Source organism: Armigeres subalbatus, chromosome 2 (assembly GCF_024139115.2).
Source record: "Armigeres subalbatus isolate Guangzhou_Male chromosome 2, GZ_Asu_2, whole genome shotgun sequence".
In the NCBI taxonomy this organism is placed as follows: Eukaryota; Metazoa; Arthropoda; class Insecta; order Diptera; family Culicidae; genus Armigeres; species Armigeres subalbatus.
The window spans coordinates 435,228,219-435,250,674 of NC_085140.1; the positions used below are offsets into that span (position 1 = coordinate 435,228,219).

The window sequence follows — 22,456 nt, forward strand, 5'->3', positions numbered from 1 at the left end:
GCGAAACACTACACCACCATGACCGACCATACTGCATGCAGCAACCAACAGCGATGATCTAATTGGGCCGACCGACCCCGTAAGGATATGCGAGGAAGACGGCTTCGGAGCATTGCACTCTGGGACGGTGTTCATCATTGAAGATTCGATATTCAACAAATTAGTTGAATAGAGTATTTAATAAAAGTTTGGTTTCGATTTGAAATTCTAGAAATTCCCGAAAAAAAATCTATGCTTAGAGAGATTTAGCTTGTTTTGTCCCACTGTGCACCGCAAGGAAAAGGAGCAGGCACCATGCATGCAGTCATAAACGAAACGAAAACAGACATGTGTGCTGAATGAAGCAAAGCGGTGGCCTATTATTGGGTTTGGGTGCAAGATTTTTTTTGTTCCTCTGATAGGGTCACCTTTTTTTTCTGCAGAGCGGGTAGCGGAAGTTGAGTTGATTTCACGTGTTGATGCCTTATAAGCGAAATATGAGTCAGGATTGTCACTGCACTGAACTTTGAGGAATTCGAATATGAGGTCGTTTTGGAGGTTATGTGATGCATGAACTTGTCAGATAAGGATTTGGATAATTAATGACGAGATGAAACTTTTTCGTCGATGAAGACTGACTGCATAAAGCTCGATTAAGTTACGTGGGGATGAGGACAGTTTGGGTAGCTTTTCAAGGCAACCCAATCGATAGTTACAGCTTTGATTAGCTGCATTGCAGATTCCGGCAATGGAATGTACCGGCAATAGGACGTTTGCCATTGGGTTAGGTGCGTAACCCTACTACTTTCGTGTTCGAAAAATCTTTTTTGTGGCAAGTGGTCTCTCGGGGAAAATTTTTCCGTTGACATGCTAAGGTTATAAACAAAAGGTAGGTATCATAATCACGTGGTCGGCTTATGAATGAAAATTGAGCATTCGCAGGTGTTATTAGCGAAAAGGATTGCGATTTGAATCCATATGCCAACGCTGTGACAAAAAAAAAGTGAGATCGTCAAGCTAACTAATTAACTTTTTTTCTAATCTATTTTTCTTCTATAAATAGCATGGAATAGTAGATTTGGAAATATTATCGATACTAAATCCGTAGAACGTTCTTTTCTGGACAGTGTTTATTGCCACATATTATTAGTTATTTGGCATTGTAGACGTTCCGGTAGATGGAAGTTAATCTGTCTTTTGATTTAAATGTAGCAGAATAACATTAAATAGTTGAGAGCAGCTATGAACTTGGTTTCGTCAATTTTCATTGGGGCTCAATAATTTTCTTATTAGAAAGTCTCTTGTACAAAACGAGCAAACTATATTATGGTTATTTGTTGTAATTTTCCAGAAGAGTTCTATAAACAGTTCTGATCACATCTTTGTAGTAATAAATCAGATGATAAATTTGAACACTCATGCAATTAAATTAGCAGCGGTTAGTTAGTACACCATCTTTAAATCTTAAACACCATCTTTGAATTAAAATTAAGTTCGTTATAACTCTCATCTTAGTGATCAGATGGAAAATCAACATTAGTACAGCATATAGGAGTATACATTATTCAATACCCAATAGCAATATTATTGCAACTCATAATAATTTTATAACGTTATGCATTCACGACATTCGCGTAAACTTAAAATTATTTTTAGGAATTGCAGAAACTGCACTTACAAATGAAATTATTTCATAGAATTCTCTACGTGGAAATTTTAAAGAAGATTGCGAAGATTTTAATTCGTGAATATCGCATAGGAGATACGTGAGGCAAATATTTGATATTCAAGGCCATCCAATACATCCTGGATTGGGTGTCCTGGATGTCCTCAATTGCTATGGGGTAAAACATATATCTTCTAATTAATTCCTAATTACACCTGTAAAAAAAAGTATGTAGCAAATGTGATAGGTTTACCAACAAATCGTTCACAAGTTGCGTTTTTCAGTTTTATAAATGAGCTAATGTATCAAGATTGGATATCGTCAAATTATGCGCAACCCTCAGACAAAGTCTTTATACTCGTGTCGTCTATAATGACGGTTCTGTGGTGGTTCGTTTAATTTGCAGTAAATCGAGGATCTTGCCTAAGAAATCTGATAAAGTCTAGTCCACTGATCATAAGGAGGGGTCACTTTTTCTTGCGGAATGTTCCTTCCAGTTGGAAGGAATAATTTTCCGCAAGGAAAAGCGACTTCTCCGTTTACTTTTTATTGCAGGCGTTATTAGCGTTACAAAATTTGATCTACTTGTCCGTTCTGTGATGTTCGAGAAATTTAAAAAGCGAAATTATTTCTTGACCATCCCTTGTTCTTTTATCTTGCACTCTTATTCCGGCCGGATATCCGCTCGAGGTTGCCATTGTGAGAAGTTGGCATGGTACAAATTTGCATATCGGGCAGAAGGGTATGCTTGCGTTGATTTGCCAGTGGATTAGGCCACTGAGGGTGATTATTTTCAACTATCGTTGAGACGGTTTGATTCTTGTGCTTCCATATTTTAGGACAAGTTTTTCAGTTTTCCTATTGTTATCTAGTATATTATTCAATTCGATGGGGAGTTCTGTTCTTCTGCAGATAAAACTTTGGACAAGCAGATTTTTTTCCTTCGCTTCTCATTCAATTTGTATTGGGGTTTGGTGTTTTGATTTCCCGGTTTACAATGCTTCTAGACAACTGACAGGGTCACTGAATATGAGAGACGCAATCCTAGTGACGACGGCTAGGGCTGCAGCTTGCGCTGTGCAAACGGAGCATTGGTAAACTTACCTCAATTCTTGCGGAGGGTGCTATCACCCCAACTTCGACTTTTCCTTGTGGTACTGATCCATCTGTATACAACTGTGAGTGGTGAATTCAGCTCCGTTCTACTAGTTCTCTGAAGATCACATATACGCGTTGTGCAGCTTGGCCCGGATTGAGCTCTGCTTTTATTCTCCAATAAATTCTAGGTCCGTTATCATGCCAATGTCTGGAAAAGTTTGCAATTAGCCATTAGCTTTTTATCCAAACGATGCTGAAAGGGCAGGTATCCTAATCCTGATTCAACGAACATTGAGAGTGGGTGTCGTTCGGAAGGCTCCAGGGGCAAGTCGAATGATTTAGTTGTAGGTGGGCGTAAGATTTATGAAGTTATCTTTTCTCATAACCTCTTTTCCGTAGAGAAGCTTGGAAGCAATAGGTTATTGCGCGCGGCAAACCTAACCTCACAATTTTGACAGGTAGTGGTCTTGTTGTTTACGTTTCGAACTTATAGAAATTGTTTGATTCCAATGAAATCTGCATATTGCACGATATTGAGGTAATTGGGTAATTAGGTTTAGGTAATTATGGATCAGATAATCCAAAGAATAAACAGAAGAATCTCAAAATTAAAATGTAGTCATCTGTGAACAACAGGACCAGTACCTAGGTACTGTTCAAAAGTCATGCGTAAAGTCACTGTGCAATTGAGTATTGCTACATCACCTATGTACATATAGTAAAGTTTTACAATCTGATTCATTGGAGACTTAGCTTTTAGTAGGATCAGACTATATAGAAAGTCTTCCTTTTGTGCTTATTCTGCGTCTCGTATGAGGTGAGGCGTTTTGAATGAAGTGACAATTGTCGATACCTCCCATTCATATTACACGATCGTCTCACGTGAGATGTGTCGAAATCGACAATTCTCGAGTCATTCGAGACGCAGAAAAAGCACATTTATTTTTTTAACATATTGGTTAAAAGAGCATTTTCGCGTTGTGTTTCAGTCGAAGTAGATTCTTGTGATCTTTACCTTTTGAAGTGATGTATTGTCCAGTGAAAGATTAGCTTCCTAAAAATGCCATTTTTTGTTGCGTTTTATTTTACTGCAATGCATTGTTGCTGATTTCGTGGGTAATAGTTCTAGTACCCTCCTTAGCCGTGCGGTAAGACGCGTGGCTACAAAGCAAGACCATGCTGAGGGTGGCTGGGTTCGATTCCCGGTGCCGGTCTAGGTAATTTTCGGATTGGAAATTGTCTCGACTTCCCTGGGCATAAAAGTATCATCGTGTTAGCCTCATGATATACGAATGCAAAAATGGTAACCTGGCTTAGAAACCTCGCAGTTAATAACTGTGGAAGTGCTTAATGAACACTAAGCTGCGAGGCGGCTCTGTCCCAGCGTGGGGATGTAATGCCAATAAGAAGAAGAAGAAGTTCTAGTACGATGTCACTAGCCCAGTCGTCTACAGCGTTTATGGCTTTTTGTAGTCTCTTTCTAGCAAAACCGAACCATTTTTTCAAAAGTAATGATGACGATATCATCGGTGTAAAGTAATATTTTAATGTTCTTGGGGATTTTATTTACTAGTGTGTTCATCCCAAGCAAAAATAAGGACTCCGAGAGTACGGCTCCCTGTAGAACTCCGTTTTCTAGATTAAAAGATATCGGAGACGAGTGATCCTAGGGCTGAAAGTCTCCTTAATAAAGATAATAAAACAAAAAGATTAAAAGATTTCGTGCTGTTCTTTTTCAGCAGTCGCACCTTTTCCTTTACAAAAAGCAAATTGGTTTGGATGTAGAACACCACGCGTTCCCAAAAAACTACATAGCCGAATATTATTAGTCTATGTTCCTTCGATCGTGACTCCTGGGGCTTTCAATCTATGTTTTCCATTAAGTTTACAATAGCTTTGTCATAGCTGGGAGGTGCTAGATCCCTTGGAAAAGATTTCTAGGAAATTTGACCAATACTTACTTTTGGCAGCAACCTTGGTGGTTCTCGATTCGATTTTCGCTTTGTTGAACTTTTGTTTGTCTCGATTTTCTCTGGATCATCGTCTTGAATATTTTAAAGTTTCTCAATGATTTCCTTCTTTTTTTCACCACTTAATTTTTTTTTTTTTTAATTTACTCTATCATTTCACCAAAACTATAAGTATAAAGACAAGCATGATTTTTATACATTTTTATCATGCTTGAGTATCGAAATCTCGATTCGTAGCGATTCGATTTAGCTAAAATTTTGCTAGGCACCTGTTTTCAACTTGAACTTTCGATCTTTGAGTGAATTGTATACATCTCTAATGATTTTGACATCCGAATCTGGAAATAATTATAAAGACATCACTTTTTATTATGGGACTCCATACAACGGAACTGTTTTCCTAATTATTATCAACGAAAACGCGTATAAGCAGAATATATGCATAAATGAAGCTTTTATTGAATAAAAATTCAAGTCATTTTAGGCCTGCTGGCAAAAATCAGCCCAATCGTTTAAAATTTAGACCAATCCGCGTCCTTAGACAGCCATCCTCCGGTTGAGTTGACGACGGGAAGCAGATGGTGTGTTCTAATATGAATTCGAAAGTGATCACTTTCATGTAGATCTTCGTCGGAGTACCAAGATAGACCTGTGCAGGAGTTCATCACATTCACTCACCTAACAAGGTTGTTGTCTACAGCCCATTCAAGCAAAAGACGTCCTCGTAGATTAGATTTTGTGCTTCCCCATGCTTCATGAGCAGCATTAAAATCTTCACAGAAAAGGAAGGGAGGTTCAAAAGTATAAAGCAGTACGTTTAGTGCATCAAGCAATTCTTGACTGTTGAGTGTGTGGCGAGCATAAAGTGAAACGATGGTTGGGTACCAAGGGGATCCGATTCTTCCAATGCAAACGAGTAGATTGGACGCATTACCAAAAACTTAAAAAGGGATGTCCTTGCGGATTCCGAGACCAATAATTCCCTTTCCGAAATTCTCCGGATGGCTTCTTATGTTCCGGTGGTATTTGTTTGTGAGACTATTGTCGATTCTATGTTTCATAATTTCCTGAAGACAGATTGTTGTCAGTTGGTTGTCGTCATAAATTTTCTAGAATTCAAGTTAGTTACGCCAGATGCTGCGTATGTTCCATTGCAAAACAATCGTTTCATGACAGTTGGGTATTGTAGATTGAGAGCCGCTAAATCTACTTGAAGTCGGTATGCTTTCTTGCAGTGCAATTAGTTTTCTGATTTCTGGTGAATGGTAGATTGCTTGGTTCTCTGCCGAATAATGGATGTTTGTCGTCGCAACATAGAAGGGGCCATCCACAAAGTACGTCACGCTCCTAGGGGGGAGGGGGGGGGGGTTCCGAGCAGCGTGACGACTCATACAAAAATTTTAGAGGTTTAATACAAAAAGTGTGACGAAGGAGGGAGGGGGGGTTGAAAATAGCCAAATTTTGCGTGACGTACTTTATGAATCTTCCCGAAGAGGTACTTGCCTGTAAAGGTAATATTGTGGATGGTATTCGTTTTTGGTGGCGGATTTGTTGAGTTTTGTTGTTGTTCGTATTTGTCGATTCCTGTGTCTGATTGATCTAGCAGGTTGATTATCTCATGGAATTTCTGGGGTATTTGTCGTTACTTCCTGTATCTAGGCATGCTGTGTTCCTTGTAGTCGCTTGAGGCTTTTCCTTTTGTCTGTTTTTGTTGATGGTTCGCTAGTCTGTAATTCCATTCAGGTTTTATTTCGTGATACTTCGATGTATTTTTTGTTTTGTACATCTCCAGTTTTTCAAATTTTTCGGCCTTCTGTTTAATTACTTTTATTAGTTGGTTGTTTTTTTCTTGCTGTTAACGATTCTCTTAATCGATTGAATTCAATTGGTCTTTTACTGCTGCTCTTTTATTAAGTTTTTGTTCAAGTTTCACGATTTGTTTTTTTTTCTCCATTTCTTCTTGTAGTGCGTTGAATCTGATATCGTCTAGTCGTGTCTGTGCTTTCACTTGGGCTTGGCTTGTGTTTTTTAGTTGAACTCGTCCTTTTTGATTGATTTTCGTATAACTCGTATAACTCCTACTTCTGTCCTGTAAATCATGACTGTTTGGCCTGTGGATGACTCCTTGATCTGCAAGTTCTTCCTGGATCTCTTCCTCTGTCAGGTGAAATAAATCAAAAAACGAAACAACACATCGGCTCGTATTGAGCACCGGGTGGAGTTGTATGGTGACTTTTGTACCATAGCTCGGTACTCGGTATAAACTTCCGGTTATTGTGGCATTGATGCCATCGAACAAGCTGATATGCCAACAAGACTTGGTTCATCTCGAGCATTTATTTGTGGTGAACGTTGCATTCAACCCAACGCATTTAATGCTCGAAATCTAGATTTTCCAAAATAAAAAAAATAAAAAACGAAAAAAAAGTCTTAGTACATTGCAGGTCTTATAACAGGCCATTGCCCGAGTCGATATCACTTGAAGCTGTTGTCGATATCACTTGAAGATGATGTATGTCGTTTCTGTGGCATACATGAAGAGGACTCAGAACTTTTTTATGCCATTGAGATGCCGAAGCGATTACAAATTCTTCAACAGGGGGCTGAAGTTTGAAGAACACAAAATTGTGGACAAAATGACGGATCTTGTGAAAATCTAGGCCCAAAAGTTGCTTTTATTGTGTTCGTGGCCTAACATTCCCACTGAAACCTCTCCGCTTGCCAAAAAATATACATTTTTAATGCAACTTTTGTAACTAAGGTACACCGGGGGAAGTTGAAGCGGTTTTTTCAAAGTTGAAATTCGAAGTGCTGTAAAAAAAATCAACATTTGATACATTTTGAATCCGTTTGCGGTGTTTGCTAGTTTGGGCAAAAGATTACACATAAAAAATTAGCAACCTTACCAAACTTTTTTATAAATATTTTGTATACTGAAATTATTTTTTTATATGCATTTTGCCGTATTAAAAACAAAATGTATGTACACAGTGAGATTCAAGAATCTCTGAAAGTCTCGATAATAAAGACAAAAAAAAAAAAAAAAAAAAGATTCAAGAAGCACGAGGTTGTAAAGGTGACTATAACACTGCCAGGATTCGCATAAGAGTTCCATGTAAGTTTTTGACCATTTTGATTTTCTTTCAGAAATTAGCTTAAAATTGTCTCCTGTTTAAGAAAAACTGATAAAATGGATTATGATGATGTTCTACAAATTTGAAAATCAAATGCCACTTTTGATGTCTCATTTTGATATTTACTCGCATAAAAGTCATATTCCAGATTTGGATACTCGTTTACACAAAAAAAAACTTAAATATGGTTCATTTAATTGTCGCACAGCAATATCTACAGATAAAGAAAATTATGTCAAATTTTTTTTAAAGATAGCCTTTTTGCTCAATTATTAGATTTTTTGTATTTCTTCATGTAAAACAAGTTTGAAAAATTCAACGGCAAATTACTCAAGTCGGAGAAAATGACATGGGACTCTTATGCGAATAAGGGAGTGTACAACAAAATCACAAGAGGATTTTCAGAAACCAAATTTTAGAGAATGCACTACGCTGAAAATTTATCAGATAGATTACCTCCTACTGGTGACTACTTAAATTACTATTCAGGGTGATTCATTATTTGGTTCACTTGTATATTGTGCACTTGATTAATTCGGTTGTGGCTTCTTTATAAATTCATATTAATTAACCAGCGCATCTCACCTTAGCTCCTCGATTGGAGAAACAGGGGACTGGGGAAGTGAAAGGTGGAGTTAACGAAATGTACATGTTCTATGTTTTATTTTTTTGAAAGCCAATGCTCAGTAGAATCTGAAAACTGCAGTTTAAACATGACCCCTTTTTTTTTCTAGTGGAGATTGTAGGAGAGTTGTATTCATGATGGGATGGGCGGAAATTTATTAAATTTATTTTCAGAAGTTTGCATGTTTTATAATGTTTAATGTTTGCATGTTTGGTTTTCCGAATGTATGTATTTACGGACCATGTTGAATTCTGGTAAAAATATTACTTCTAATTGCGAGGGTGACCTTTTTAATCTTTGTTTCAGGTGATTATAGAATGAAGCCCGTGGTGAATTTCAAATTCACCACACGTTTGTCTACATACATTTCCAAAACCCCAAATCTGGCGTAATAGTTTTCGTACAGTGCCGCAACTCAAATTATGATTGTTCAGCTTAACTAAGCAAACGATCTACCATTATTTCAGCCCCATACGCGTTATGGTTCTTTCATCTCGTGCTCTTGAAAAAAATATTGGAAAAGCACGTTTTTTACAAAATGGTCATTCTATAATCACCTTCAGCTTGCCTCGCACCACGCATTTCTATTTGCCCCGATGGGTTGAAAATGCGGAGCAATTTCAAACAACCAAATCTAACTTTTTGAATAGATTCTTAGGTCTCCGATAAAAATCTATGCTATAATGTTTTCAAAACAAGATAAATGTGTGCTTTTATTCGGGGGATACGTTCCGCGGAGAAAAAACGCCCAAGGTTGCCAATCTACCGGAATGAGGCTGTCATCTTAAACATAGATTCCGACGATTAGCATGTTGAATAGCCAGGACAGAGGACAAGTCGCATAGTGAATGACGTAGATCTTCAGAAAAGGAATCGGTCATAGAAACTAATGGCTTGTGGTGAGAGTCAAACTTCAGAATAGTAGCAGATGGTTCGAACATTTCTTTCAACCTGAATCCCTAATAAATGGTAGGTAAGGAGCACTAAAAGATAGCGATAACCATGTCACTGATTACAGTGAATAATACAACTTCCTGTTCCGGGAGAGCATTGAAAGACAGAAATCCATGCGAAGCCCAAGGCCATATTAAAAATGTCGAAGCTACAGTCGCGTCGCGTTTTATTAGTTACAGTCACAGATTATATTTTTCGTGTTACGAAGGTTTGTCTATCGCGAATATGGTCAAACGGAATCATGATGTGTCATAACATGTGCATGCACAATAACTTGCTACAAGATGCCTTCCTCAGCTGCAGAGATCAGCTCGTCCTTCATATCTAATTCACAGCAGCTTCAAGACGGCGAAAAACAGTATTATTCGTCACAACGGTAGAAGGTTTTGTTGTTTGCTAGTTTGGCATTCCAAATTGTAGTTTTATGGGAGTTTATGTTCCTGCAAATTTCTCAATAATTAAAACTGTCGTCAGTATGCTACTACCAACATAAGGCAGGCAGTGAGTGTGTCTTCTATCAAATGGAAGTTGACAAGTATCAATTTGATCGATTCAAGTATTTCAAGTTATCATTGTTCAAATTTATGCCTCATGAATCAAAGGTATCAACTCTCCGTTTCAAAATCAAGGTAATTTTCGGTTGCGAATAAATTTAGTTTGGTAATTGCTCTGAATATAAAATGTGAAATGTTTTTATTCGCTAGGCTTCGGCCCATTCCCGCGTATTCTAAGCCACAATTTCTCGTTTAAATTTTGTACATGTAATATTTACTTCGTAATGTATACTCCGCACTTCTTGTACAACTTTTCCTTAATCAAAGCGACAGCGCATCGTTTCTACCGATTTGAACATAGCCGCATCTTCGATTATCTGACAGTGAGTGAAGCCTCCGGTCATTGTTCGTTTAAATTTGGCGCTAAATTTCCCCAATTTCGATCCCCGACAAAAATCGTTTGTTCACACCATTTTTTTCTGCCACTCGGTCAAACGCCTACCGATTTGAGCCTTGCCGCGTATCGTGTACCAACACCACGCACCGCACCCCGGTGTCAATGAATGATAATTGTGAAAGCAAATAATGTTAGCACTGGATGCCGCCTTGGCCAGATGTAATATCGTTGGTACAGGTATGACTCAGTTTTATGGTTTTATACTGTTCGGTAATATCGATCAAATTATAAGCCCATCACAGCTTGGAGTATAATTAAAGTTCGCTGAACTTTCACATGGGCTGGTAGAAGAGTGCCACGTAATATCTTTATCAGTTACTGTAAGGCTTGTCACCTTGTATGTCTTCTTAAGCGTTCACTGAGCCAAGAATTTATTGCAAAGGTTCATCGGTCTCAACATTTTGGCTCCATAAAATCGAGGTACACCTCTGTTTGGATAATCGGCGGCGCAATCCGCACAGATTACAAATTTGGATATTTTTATTTGTTCGTTATAATACACTCTTTTCATATTGCTCTCTATCTCACTATCTTTCTATCTCTTCTCGTTTCATTTTTTTTGCAGATGTCGGCTTTCACGTCTTTACACAATAACTGAACTGAGCACCTCCAGCGATAGGAGTCGGAAAGATTGATTGGATCGAATCGGTGCGAAAAAGAAAAACGACGGCGGCGAGGTGTAGGCGAAATTCAACTGGCCAAATGCATGCAGCCATTGGATTGATCTCCGGAATCCAGATCACCGCGATTGGGTGTTACATCAACGCGACGGCGTAATTCTCGCTGCGGAAGCGGAACACGTGGAAGATGCATGCTACTTAAAATCCATATTCGAGTGGATCCTATTTGTGATATCTAGTTTTTAGGGAGTATCGACTAATGAAATTTACCTGAATGGGAACATTTTAGGCAAAGGACGACGCTCAATCAGCCAACACTCTCATCATCATGACTAGCATAACGTTCAAAACGACAACGACGACCGGGGGAGATGCGAACGGTTGCATCGCGACAGGGGCGTCATCCTCGTCGTCGGCCGTGGCCCTCATGTCGGACAAATCGATAACGATGACCCCGTCGCAGCTGGCCTCGGCAACGACGGCAGCTGCTGTGGCCGCTTCCAACCTTCTGTCGACGGCGGCAGCCAATCCGTCTAGTGCGCTGTTTGCGGCTGCTGCTGCTGCGGCGAGTAATCCATCGAGTGCACTGTTTGCGGTGGCACAACAACAGCAGCAGAACAACAACTATCAGAGCAATAGCAGTAGCAGTAGTCTGCACAATAACGACAACAATAGCAATAATAAAACGCAGTCGAGTGACAAGCTGAGTAGTGGCAGCAGTAGCAGCGGGGTTGGGAGTGGAACCAGCGGTACTGGCGAGGAATACGAACGGGCCAAGCACAAGACGCCCCAGGAGGTGATGATGCTGTACATGGACAAGCTGACCCAGTATGAGCACCACGAGATCTATCAGTACCCGAAGATTTACTTCATCGGTGCCATTGCCAAGAAGCGGAGGGGTACCAGCAATTCCGAGTACGACAACGAACAAGGATCCTATATTCATATAGCACACGATCATATAGCGTACAGGTACGAGGTGTTAAAAATAATAGGTAAAGGTAGCTTTGGTCAGGTAGTGCGGGCGTATGACCATAAGAACTTCCAGCATGTGGCGCTCAAGATGGTCCGGAACGAGAAGCGATTCCACCGGCAAGCCCAGGAGGAAATTCGAATTCTCAAACACTTACGCTCGCAGGATCGTATGAACTCGATGAACATTATCCACATGTATGACTATTTTGTATTTCGTAATCATATGTGTATAACGTTCGAACTATTGTACATAAATTTGTACGAGCTGATCAAAAAGAACAAATTCCATGGCTTTAGCTTACAGCTGGTAAGAAAGTTCGCTCATTCTCTGCTTAAGTGCTTGGATGCACTGTATAAGAATAAGATTATCCATTGTGATATGAAGCCGGAAAACGTGCTGCTGAAACAGCAGGGACGGTCCGGTATCAAAGTGATCGATTTCGGCTCGTCTTGCTTCGAGCATCAACGGGTCTACACCTACATCCAGTCACGTTTCTACCGGGCACCAGAGGTAATTCTTGGTGCCAAATACGACATGGCGATCGATATGTGGTCGCTGGGTTGTATTCTGGCGGAACTGTTCACCGGTTTCGCCCTTCTTCCTGGGGAAGACGAAGCGGATCAGTTGGCTTGTATTATCGAGCTTATCGGAATGCCACCGAAAAAGATCCTAGAGAACTCGAAACGAGCGAAAAACTTCATCTCGGCCAAAGGTTATCCACGGTATTGCAATGTAAAAACCTTGGAGGATGGTACCACTGTGCTAACGGGTGGCTTTTCCCGGCGGGGAAAACTGAGAGGACCACCTGGATCTCGTAGTTTGGTTAGAGCGCTGAATGGGTGCGACGACCCGCTGTTTATGAACTTCATCGAACGTTGCCTACGGTGGGATCCGGCGTTACGAATGACGCCGGAAGCGGCGTTGAATCATTTCTGGTTCCGAAGGTTGCTGCCACCATCGCCCAACGTTGCCACGATCACCACCACCAGCAGTCCTTCCACATCGAGTAACTGTCAAAATAGCCATATAAATAAGGTACTGAATATCGCGTACGCGGATCAGCAAGCATCATCTCTAGTAACGACCTCCACCTGCAATTCGCTGGTTGCGTCACACCACGGAAACTCCAGCTCGCTACAGTCGCTCCAGTCGGCTTCCCTTACCTCGTCGGCGATAAGCATTCCGGCAGTCAGCGGTGGCATCGGGGCAGTCGGTGGGGTTAGTATTGTCGGGAGCACCGGAACGTTAGGACGGTCCGCGGCTACCACCATCATCGATATCCCCTACAACCCCAACGACAAGAAAAGGCTACTGAATACTTCCCCGCAGGCGGCGTCCTCGCTAACCTCCAATCCCGGGCTGGCAACCACTTCCTTTGTAGACTATGGTAAGTTTAGTTAATTCCTTCTCAAAACCACACAACCCACGAGTATCACTCACACAAACGCTGCGCTGCTGTTGTTGCTGCTGTACGCGCTCGATCGTTCGTTCGTCCGTGTATCTCTGGTGTGTCATCTCATAAAAATCGTCTTTCTGTCTGACTGTGCGTAACTACCACCACTCGATCCGCAAACAAACACACATTTATCGCTCCTCTTCCAGCTAATGACTACCTACTTAACCACCCCGTATGTGAATCTTAATGTGTACCGAACCGCTAATATCTACCGATCGCCGCTCACTGTCAGTCATTGTTTTGTGATGTTAGAACTTCAATCTCCGCCACTAACTACTATAAGGCGTCAAGCCGCACATTAATATTACTTTCCACATCGTGTATCGTTTATGAAGTTCCTCGATTCTAATGCTCACATTTTTCTAAGTCAACGGCAACCGGCACGTGTGCAATCTGTTCGATACTTTAGTACACTTAGTTTTACATTTTTCCGTGAGCGCACATCTCTGTGGATTGGAAGTCACACGTTTCTAACTCTTGAGATATGACATTGGTAGATGGTATAGTGGAATTTGAGAAAAAAGTTCGATCACGATCACTGCTTGCACTGGAATGATAAAACTTAACGAAAACATCTTCATAGAACCATGTACTAAAAGACATCAATTATTGTGGAAATGTGCCAGCAGCAAATTGCATGTGCGAATAGCCTAACATTATGATGAATCATAAAGCTAACCAGAATGTTATTTGTTCATGATAAGAACTACATAGGCCTACGTTTTCATTAGTTCAATACGTTTAATATATTTCGTTAATAAAAGGCAGTGGCGGTTCCTTAACTTCAATCTGCCTGTTCAGCAAATTCAAATTTGCGAAATTTAAGCTGATCGACTCTGCTAACTTTGTTCCCGGTTTTGGCTGACAAAACATCGAAATTTTCCTCCTTTGTGTCGTTGAACAGATAAAAAAAGTGCGGCTACGGGACGCCACTGATTAAGGAGATACCAATTGTTGGATATCATGTGTTTTGTCCATGGAGTGCGACTTTTGCTAACCTTTTGCTTTATACCTAATATGAAAACATTGATGCCTAGAAAGATAATGAAGGAAATGTGGTCTGATTTTGGAAACTATTTTTTTCTGGAATTATACTTCCAGTTGTGAATTGCTGAAGTTGAATCACTGATTTATCTGAAATAGAGGGAATGACGGCTTTGGCAGGTTTTGTTCTATTATTGTCAGGGGGGTTTTTCTTCCCTGATTATGCTCAAATTTTGCCTAAACATGCTTTGCATATCAAAGAATATTGTGGCCAAATTTCATAAAATTCGGTCGACAAAAATCCCCTGCCAATAATAGAACTAAACCTGCCAAAGCCGTCTTTTCCCCTAATCTAAAAAATGTAATCCTTGACCAATTTATAACTCTTTCACAATAGTATCTTCCTCATCAAGCCATCAGAGTTTGAACCAATCGAAATCATTTTTAAATGGCTGCCTATCTTTGTTGTGGGGGAAGCCCAAGTCCCATAACGCCGTTTGACATAATACTTTTTGTTCTAACGAGTTGACGGTCTGATAATATGTTGGGCACTTTCATGCCATTTGCCATAACGATTGTTTGGCATTTTCGTTGGAAAATTGTATCGAATAAAATGGGCCGTTCGACATAACGACTATTTGACTAATACTTACATAAAAAAAGAAGAAAAGCATATGAATATTTTGATGTCATCTTTAGAAGTATGGATTCGCCCGAAATAATGTAAAAAGTATATGATTCCCTCTTGAAAAGTACGCATTTGTCCGAAATAAGGCAAAATAGTAGAAGACCACTACTTCAAGAGAACAAATTTGCCGGGAATGAAGCAAAAGAGTAGATGAGCGTTTTTTCAAAAGATCACGGTCTGTATCCGACAAACTAAACCTTCCTCAATCCGATCCGGATATTAGTTTCGCAAATGTTTGTTTGAAAACGGAAATCACTCCGGATTTGTCAGGAATATAAGGCAAATAATACATGATTTTATCAATTAAATCTCTATTTTGTCTGGAATCATGTGATAGAATAATTCCTTAAAAAGCACGTATGTGTCCAGACTGAGACGAAAATACAGATGCGTAGAGCGTAACAAAATTAGTTGTTCTACAAATCGAACCTTCAATGCCAAACCGATTACATTAGCTGAGTTTGTATAAACTTTATCTGAACTTTAGCATGCCATTATCAGTTTTTCAAAGTATTTTTGCATCATCCTTATTACGTTAACAATTTTTTTAGTATTTTGTGAATACTTTTCAATTCATTCTACTTACCAGTTCTTTTGTGCACAACTTGCTTCTTTTTTTAGCTACATCATTGTTTAACCACCACCAGTTGATTACAAAATTCAATTTGTAAAAAAAATCTGCTTAACCTTTTGTCTTGATTCTTTTTGGTTCTTCAAATAAAACATCTAAAGCAGTGGTCGTCATCGATTAACCAATCACCAAGGGAATCCTGTCGGAATGTTCGTTCCACAACCAAATAGTTCCCCGTTTCTCTTGTTCCAACCTGCCAAAAATAAACATTAAAGCAAACTCACAAAGCCCCTCTCATCCAGGAACGATAAAGCAGAGAATCAAAGCCAGATGCGTTGAGTGTTTGTGACTTCTCACACGCGCGCACCTTGGGGGACGGTATATTGGTTTCGGAGCACGATGCGGGTGGTGGTAGTTAAATCCGGCTGTCACGGAGACACACGGTTTTCGGTCGACCACACCGGGTTCAGGACACGAACCGGAAGGCCATGCAAGCTCCCAAGGCAGTGCATGTAAAAATTACAATAAACTAGGTAACGATCTTCTGAGGGAGAGGCGAAAAAGCACGAAAAAAACACTCATTAATTGATAGGTTCTGTATGCGGTAGTAGCTCTGAGAGTAAATCAATTTATACTAAACTGGAGATAAATTAATTTAATTTGCTATTTTAGTGGATAGGTAAAACAATTAGCAAAATGTGACCGACGAAAGATGAAGATGAAGGTTTAGACGGAAGCAAAGAGAGAGAGAGAAGGGAAACAAAAGAACGATGAATAAGGAAACAAAGATCTTTTGGTAAAAACTATAGTTGGATTTTAAAAAATTGACAATTTATAGCAAAAACTGGATGTAGCGATGCAGAATAACCTTACAATTAAAGTTCATATGTCTGTTGGAAGATTATGCAATCATGAGGTAAATTTTGTAATAGCTTGCATAAAAAAACATTAATCACAAAAATGACAAAAATTAACAAAAAAAAACATGCTAAAGCTGTGTGCATAAATGTGCGCGAGAATCAAGGATAAGTACGAATTGTGACTGAACAAAGATGAAAATTAGGGCTTATTGTTGTTAGAATTATGTAATTGCATGATGCCACGCGCAGGAAGTAAGTTAGGATTCATTCGGAAAGTGAAGATATCCAGAATTTGGCGAAATTTCTGTCGAGTACTAAAATATCTCTAATGCGCACACCGTCGACGCTGAGACTCCAGATCTCGTATAGGAAACTGATTACCAAAAAAAGTCTACACGGAACCCCCTTACAGTAGTAATTTGACTGAATTTCGGTTTTAACTTTTTGAATCACACAATTTTCTAGAAATCGAATAAAGGCTGTTAATGCTCTCGCACACATATCGACTGCCTCATCTTAAAAAAATGCATTGAAACGCATTCTTCACTAGACAAAAAAGTGAATCAAAACTAATGCATTCTTTTCAGTACTGCCGGGCCCATTGTTTTAGTATAGATTGAATAATGTTTCGCAAAACTTATTCGGTTTTAGAACTTTCCATTTGTGAAATTAGCTTTTTTTGAACTTCCAATTCGAACTCGATTTGAATACCGCATTTCGATTAATTTTATTTTTGCTTGAATTCTTGTGATGTTCCTCCACCAATGATGTTAGAACGAGAGTGCGTACTTGAAGACATCAAAAACAAATGTAACGGATACAAAGAACAAGTTGTGAGTATAATACGTTTTTAGGGAACTTTGACGAACACACTTATATGGACATATATTTTGGAAGCTTGAACTGTAAACATTTGTAAAAAGTACGTTGTAGTACATATTTGAAACAAAATCCTCACTTGAGCATATCTTGGATTGATGCAGATTATAACGTGTTTCGTGATCATGGAAATTGTTATTGTTATTTATTTTTTTGATTCAATATGATTTAATTTTTTTCAGTTCGGCGAGACTTTTTGATCTAAATTAAGTTTTAGATAAAAATTAAAAACTTTATTTCACTTGGCAAAAAGACGATTTAGTATTGGTTAGTAATTGCTTACTTGCTGATATTAACATCCGTCGAAAACGTAAGTTGCGGAGGCTGACGGAGGTCCTTTATAGCTTAGCGAATGCAACATGCCCACAAACATCATCCATTCATCGACTTTTATGCCGCATATTAACCAATCGATCGAGACCAGCGATGGCTGCTGCTGCATGAACATGGATTGCCGGATAAGCTGATACGGATGGTCAAGGCGACGATGGATCCATTCAGCTATTTGGTTTCGCCGGCGGTATCGATATTATGGCACGTAACTTTGAGAAGATGGAGTAAGCTTACATCAGTCAAACATCGAACTTGTCATCAACACGTCGAAAACGAAGTACAGGATGGGAAGTGGTTCAAGAGAAGACAACGTGAGCCACGAGTTTGTATCGGTGATGATGATGAAATCGAGGTGGCTTAAGTATTCGCGTAGCTCGGTTCACCGCCAAGTTGTTGGGAGCACCATCCATCGTTCGCACAACAATAATCGGACAAATGCGGTGTGCTGGGCATATGTCGGACAGCAACGGGGCCCTCCTTAGCCGTGCGGTAAGATGCGCGGCTACAAAGCAAGACCATGCTGAGGGTGGCTGGGTTCGATTCCCGGTGCCGGTCTAGATAATTTTCGGCTTGGAAATTGTCTCGACTTCCCTGGGCATAAAAGTATCATCGTGCTAGCCTCATGATATACGAATGCAGAAATGGTAACTTGGCTTAGAAACCTCGTGGTTAATAACTGTGGAAGTGCCTAATGAACACTAAGCTGCGAGGCGGCAATGTCCCAGTGGGGGATGTAATGCCAAAGAAGAAGAAGAACCAGGTGGAATGTCGGACAGTAATCCGGTGACAATGGTTTTCGACAACGATCGGACGGGCACAAGAAGACGAGGTGCGCAGCGAACAAGAAGGCGGAGTGCCTATCGCTGTTAGTACGAGATTAAAAGCCGGGGGCCCTCCTTAGCCGTGCGGTAAGACGCGCGGCTACAAAGCAAGAGCATGCTGAGGGTGGCTGGGTTCGATTTCCGGTGCCGGTGTAGGCAATTTTTGGATTGGAAATTGTCTCGACTTCCCTGGACATAAAAGTATCATCGTGTTAGCCTCATGATATACGAATGCAAAAATGGTAATCTGGCTTAGAAACCTCGCAGTTAATAACTGTGGAAGTGCTTAATGAACACTAAGCTGCGAGGCGGTTCTGTCCCAGTGTGGGGATGTAATGCCAATAAGAAGAGGAAGAAGAACGAGATAAAAAGCCGAAAGCCATCGAGGATGACATCTAGAATTCCGTCGAATTGGTTTAAGGATCCTTCGCGTTCATAGACCGTCATCTGTTACTCTGTGCTGTCTACACATCATCCAGATCGTATTCGGACCATCAACACTTTGATGCACATTAAAGGTCAGTTAGTAGTGAGACGAACAACGTGATTCCTTGTGACGAAATTGTAATTTTGGTGGACTTGAACCTTGCGAGCGTTGCTTGAACGCCGATTCATTGTGATTCCCTTGCTCAGAGCAGTCGAGCCATCAAGTTTCTTGATAGCTGGTAATTCTGCAGATTCCAAATCAACAACTCTGATGATAACAACCGCTCGTTGTCTAATTTGACATGGGATCATATTCAGGATCCAGACGATGTCAATCTCGCTACACAAACTTATTCGCACGTCTTGGATTATGTTGTAAATACGCATGCCTCGAAGCAGATTTTCCGCGATAGCTCCCGTGTTCTCTGGATGACAAATGGATTGTATGTACTGAAGAGAATGAAGAAGGTCGTCCTAAGAAGATTCGTTAAATATCGTACACTCTCGATCAAACAGTATGTCAGGCTCAACTCCAAGCGTTTAAGTGAGACCACTCATCACGATGCAAGCAAGGAATTTGATTTTGGCTCCAATCACATCCAAAATCCTTTTAGAATAACGTAATGCAATGAGCAGTGCAAGAAGAAAGGATTGCCATCGTCTATGGTATTGGACGGAGTATCGGCCTCGGCACAACACGGTATTTACCAAGTTTGTCAGCGTTTCATCAAACGAAGTGCTCCTTACCGGTCTCATCTTACTTTCGGCAGAGGATGTTTCAGTCACAAATCAGTAAGCAGTTTGACATTAAGCAGTTCGAACGTTTCTGACACGACGATTTCCAATACCGCATCAAGACCGAAATCCATATTCGATCCCAGATCCCGGTGGAATTCCGTCCTTCTCAATCAATCGGCTTGTTTCCATCATGCTGAAAAAAGAACCTCTCAGTCTACAACAAAGGTAGCAAGGGTGACGTCAATAACTCCCGGGGGATTACTTCATTGAGCGCTGTTTCAAGACTGTGTGAGCGGGTTGTTATGGATCGTATGCTGTTCCATTGTAAGTATTGTCTGAACGGTGATCAACATGGGTTCATATTGTCGGTCGATCCACAACGACAAATCTGCTCTGCTTAACTTTTTATGTTACCGGCAGTTATTGGAACGAGCTCAAACGCATGTTATATACACCGAACTTTCCGCTGATTTCTATGTGAACCATTTGACTGCAATTACTAAGCTTAAGAGAAATAAACGGCGAGCTTCTTTGCTGGCTCCGTTCCTATCTCAAGGATCAGCAACTTATGGTTGCATTAGAATACGTCTATTATTCAGCCAAGTTCTCTGTAGAGTTCCGCAGGGCACTCAATCGGGTGGGACCGTTGATTTTCCTGCAAAGGGCCGACTTGAAAGATCTCCATCCTGAGCGATGTCCAGTTATCGCTTTAACATGTTGCCAGGCTAGCTTTCGGGCGACTTCTTCTATTTCTTTATTGAGGCTTCGTCGCCATGAGCCTTTGGGTATGCCTCTATATACTGCGATGTCGCACTGAATTCCAGCCTAAGCTTGTTTACAGATTTCGTTTCCGCCCCTACGTAATGTGTGGCTGACCCAGCCCCACTTTGCGAAATATTTGGACATCCAATTAGATCAGCCAACGCATCAAATTTATAAAATTCAACCCTAACGCAAAACTTGAGCTGTTATGCAGAAGCTGCAAGTATTCATCAATCGATGTCTTTGTTTTAAAATTCGTGCCTGGTGGCCTCACAACTGGATCTCTAATACTGAACTCCATCGACGATGCCATTTAAAACCGATATCAACAGGTGGGATTGCCTCACATAACCAAGGAATGAGAACGACATACCTATGTTATGTGAACTTGCTTTGTGTTCGTACCCGGCTGAATAAAGAGTCGTATAAGACTCAAAGGCTCGTAATGACAAAGTGTTTTATCAGGTTGGCCTCAGACGTGTTTTGCACCTTTGTTTGTCTCTTAGTCTTCAACATTGATCTACAATTCTGCAGTATTCTTTGGGTGAGCAGACCAAACAGTTTATGTTTTGCTTTTTTGTTCGGGTTCACAATCTTCTTTTTAATATTGAATTCAGAGTGAGAATAATTTTAATACATGCTTTTTGAAGAAACCCCCGCTTGCATCGGAAACTCAGAAAATCATTTCGATGTAAAACATTATCGATGCATGCTTATTTTCGTGTGCAGCTCAGTGATGGGATCATTGATACGAATCGTCTGTTTTTTTAATGCCATAAAATTGAATCTGCATCTTTCCTTGACTGTCTCATTTCGAGAATTCCTCCCTTTATTAGGAACAAAGTCTCACAATATATATACGAGCAGATGTAGTTAGCTCAGTGTCAGTAATAGTAATTTATGGTAGCTGGAATATGGAAATTTTGGCTTAAAGAACTGAAAATATTAACCACATTTTTTTCCTGAGTTATCACAACTATGTCGGACTTAGGTATTTGCTAGAACAAAACAACAGTTCCACCACATCTTGTCAATAGCTGTTCAATCTAAAGAGAAAACAGAATACACTAAATGAACCTTATCTCTTATTTTCGAATATTAGGAACTATAGGCTGACTATTGATTGCCCCTGACCATCGAGTTTCCATTGAATTCCCTGTGCATTGTTCATACACATAGTGTGCATTTATGTTAGCTGATCATGTTTTTTCCATCTCGTGTAATATCTTACAGAAGGACTCAAATAGAAAACAAAATAACCGTGCAAGAACAAACTAAGACAACACAAAATAAACCAGAATAGTAAAACCAGTATAGGTAAGCAAAAAACTGCCAATAAATAAGAATAGTAAAAAAAATCATTGATCATCCCGAAAAGGTAGCATTCGTACAAGCACGAAAGCTCAACTTAGTAAAGTCATATTTATAAGCTCACCACAGCCAATTTGAAGATTTCTGTGTCAACTAGGACAAAAAACTAACCATTCAGCAAGCATAACCTACGAATATGAGCTAATAGAATAACCCTCTGCGCACACCCCGTTCATTCACAATCACCCTGATAGAACAACTTTCACTACCCCGGAAGCCCATAACCTACCAACACATCTAGATAGAGGCATATTTGTACTTGTATTACCAATCAACACTCACATACTCACTTGTATACAATCAATCAACTGATATCGTACTGAGAATAATATTAGGAAAACGGCATTTGTCGCCTAATCGGTTTAAACAACTTACTACATTTATATATTCCAGAACTGTATTGTTTGAATATTGTTCCTCTTTTTGTACAACAACCAACGTCAGGCCGGGAAACAATGCTACGCCGTAACACACAACACTTATTGTATGAAAACCACTCTCTCTTCCTTGTGCAGATGCCAGATAGTCATTATATCAAAAACCCATACACTTTAACAACACCCTATGGAGTTTGGATAAAAATTGGGTATTCAA

The 22,456-nt window shown here is 40.0% G+C and overlaps 1 protein-coding gene across 7 annotated transcripts in view; it reads left to right on the plus strand.

Moving 5' to 3' along the window:
- Positions 1-17,032, plus strand: part of LOC134213598 (dual specificity tyrosine-phosphorylation-regulated kinase 2-like) — a 54,585-nt gene extending 37,553 nt beyond the window's left edge. For 4 of the 7 annotated variants that reach the window (XM_062692801.1, XM_062692805.1, XM_062692804.1 and 1 more), the window contains 2 exons: positions 10,943-13,360; positions 15,723-15,787. In XM_062692801.1, the coding sequence (XP_062548785.1) occupies positions 11,326-13,360; positions 15,723-15,772 (2,085 nt within the window). In that variant the 5' untranslated portion in view covers positions 10,943-11,325 and the 3' untranslated portion in view covers positions 15,773-15,787. Of the gene's footprint in view, positions 1-10,942; positions 13,361-15,722; positions 15,788-15,833 lie in introns of those variants that run through there. The other 3 variants (XM_062692807.1, XM_062692808.1, XM_062692806.1) reach the window with 3 other exon arrangements.
- The last annotated feature ends 5,424 nt before the right edge of the window (positions 17,033-22,456 follow it).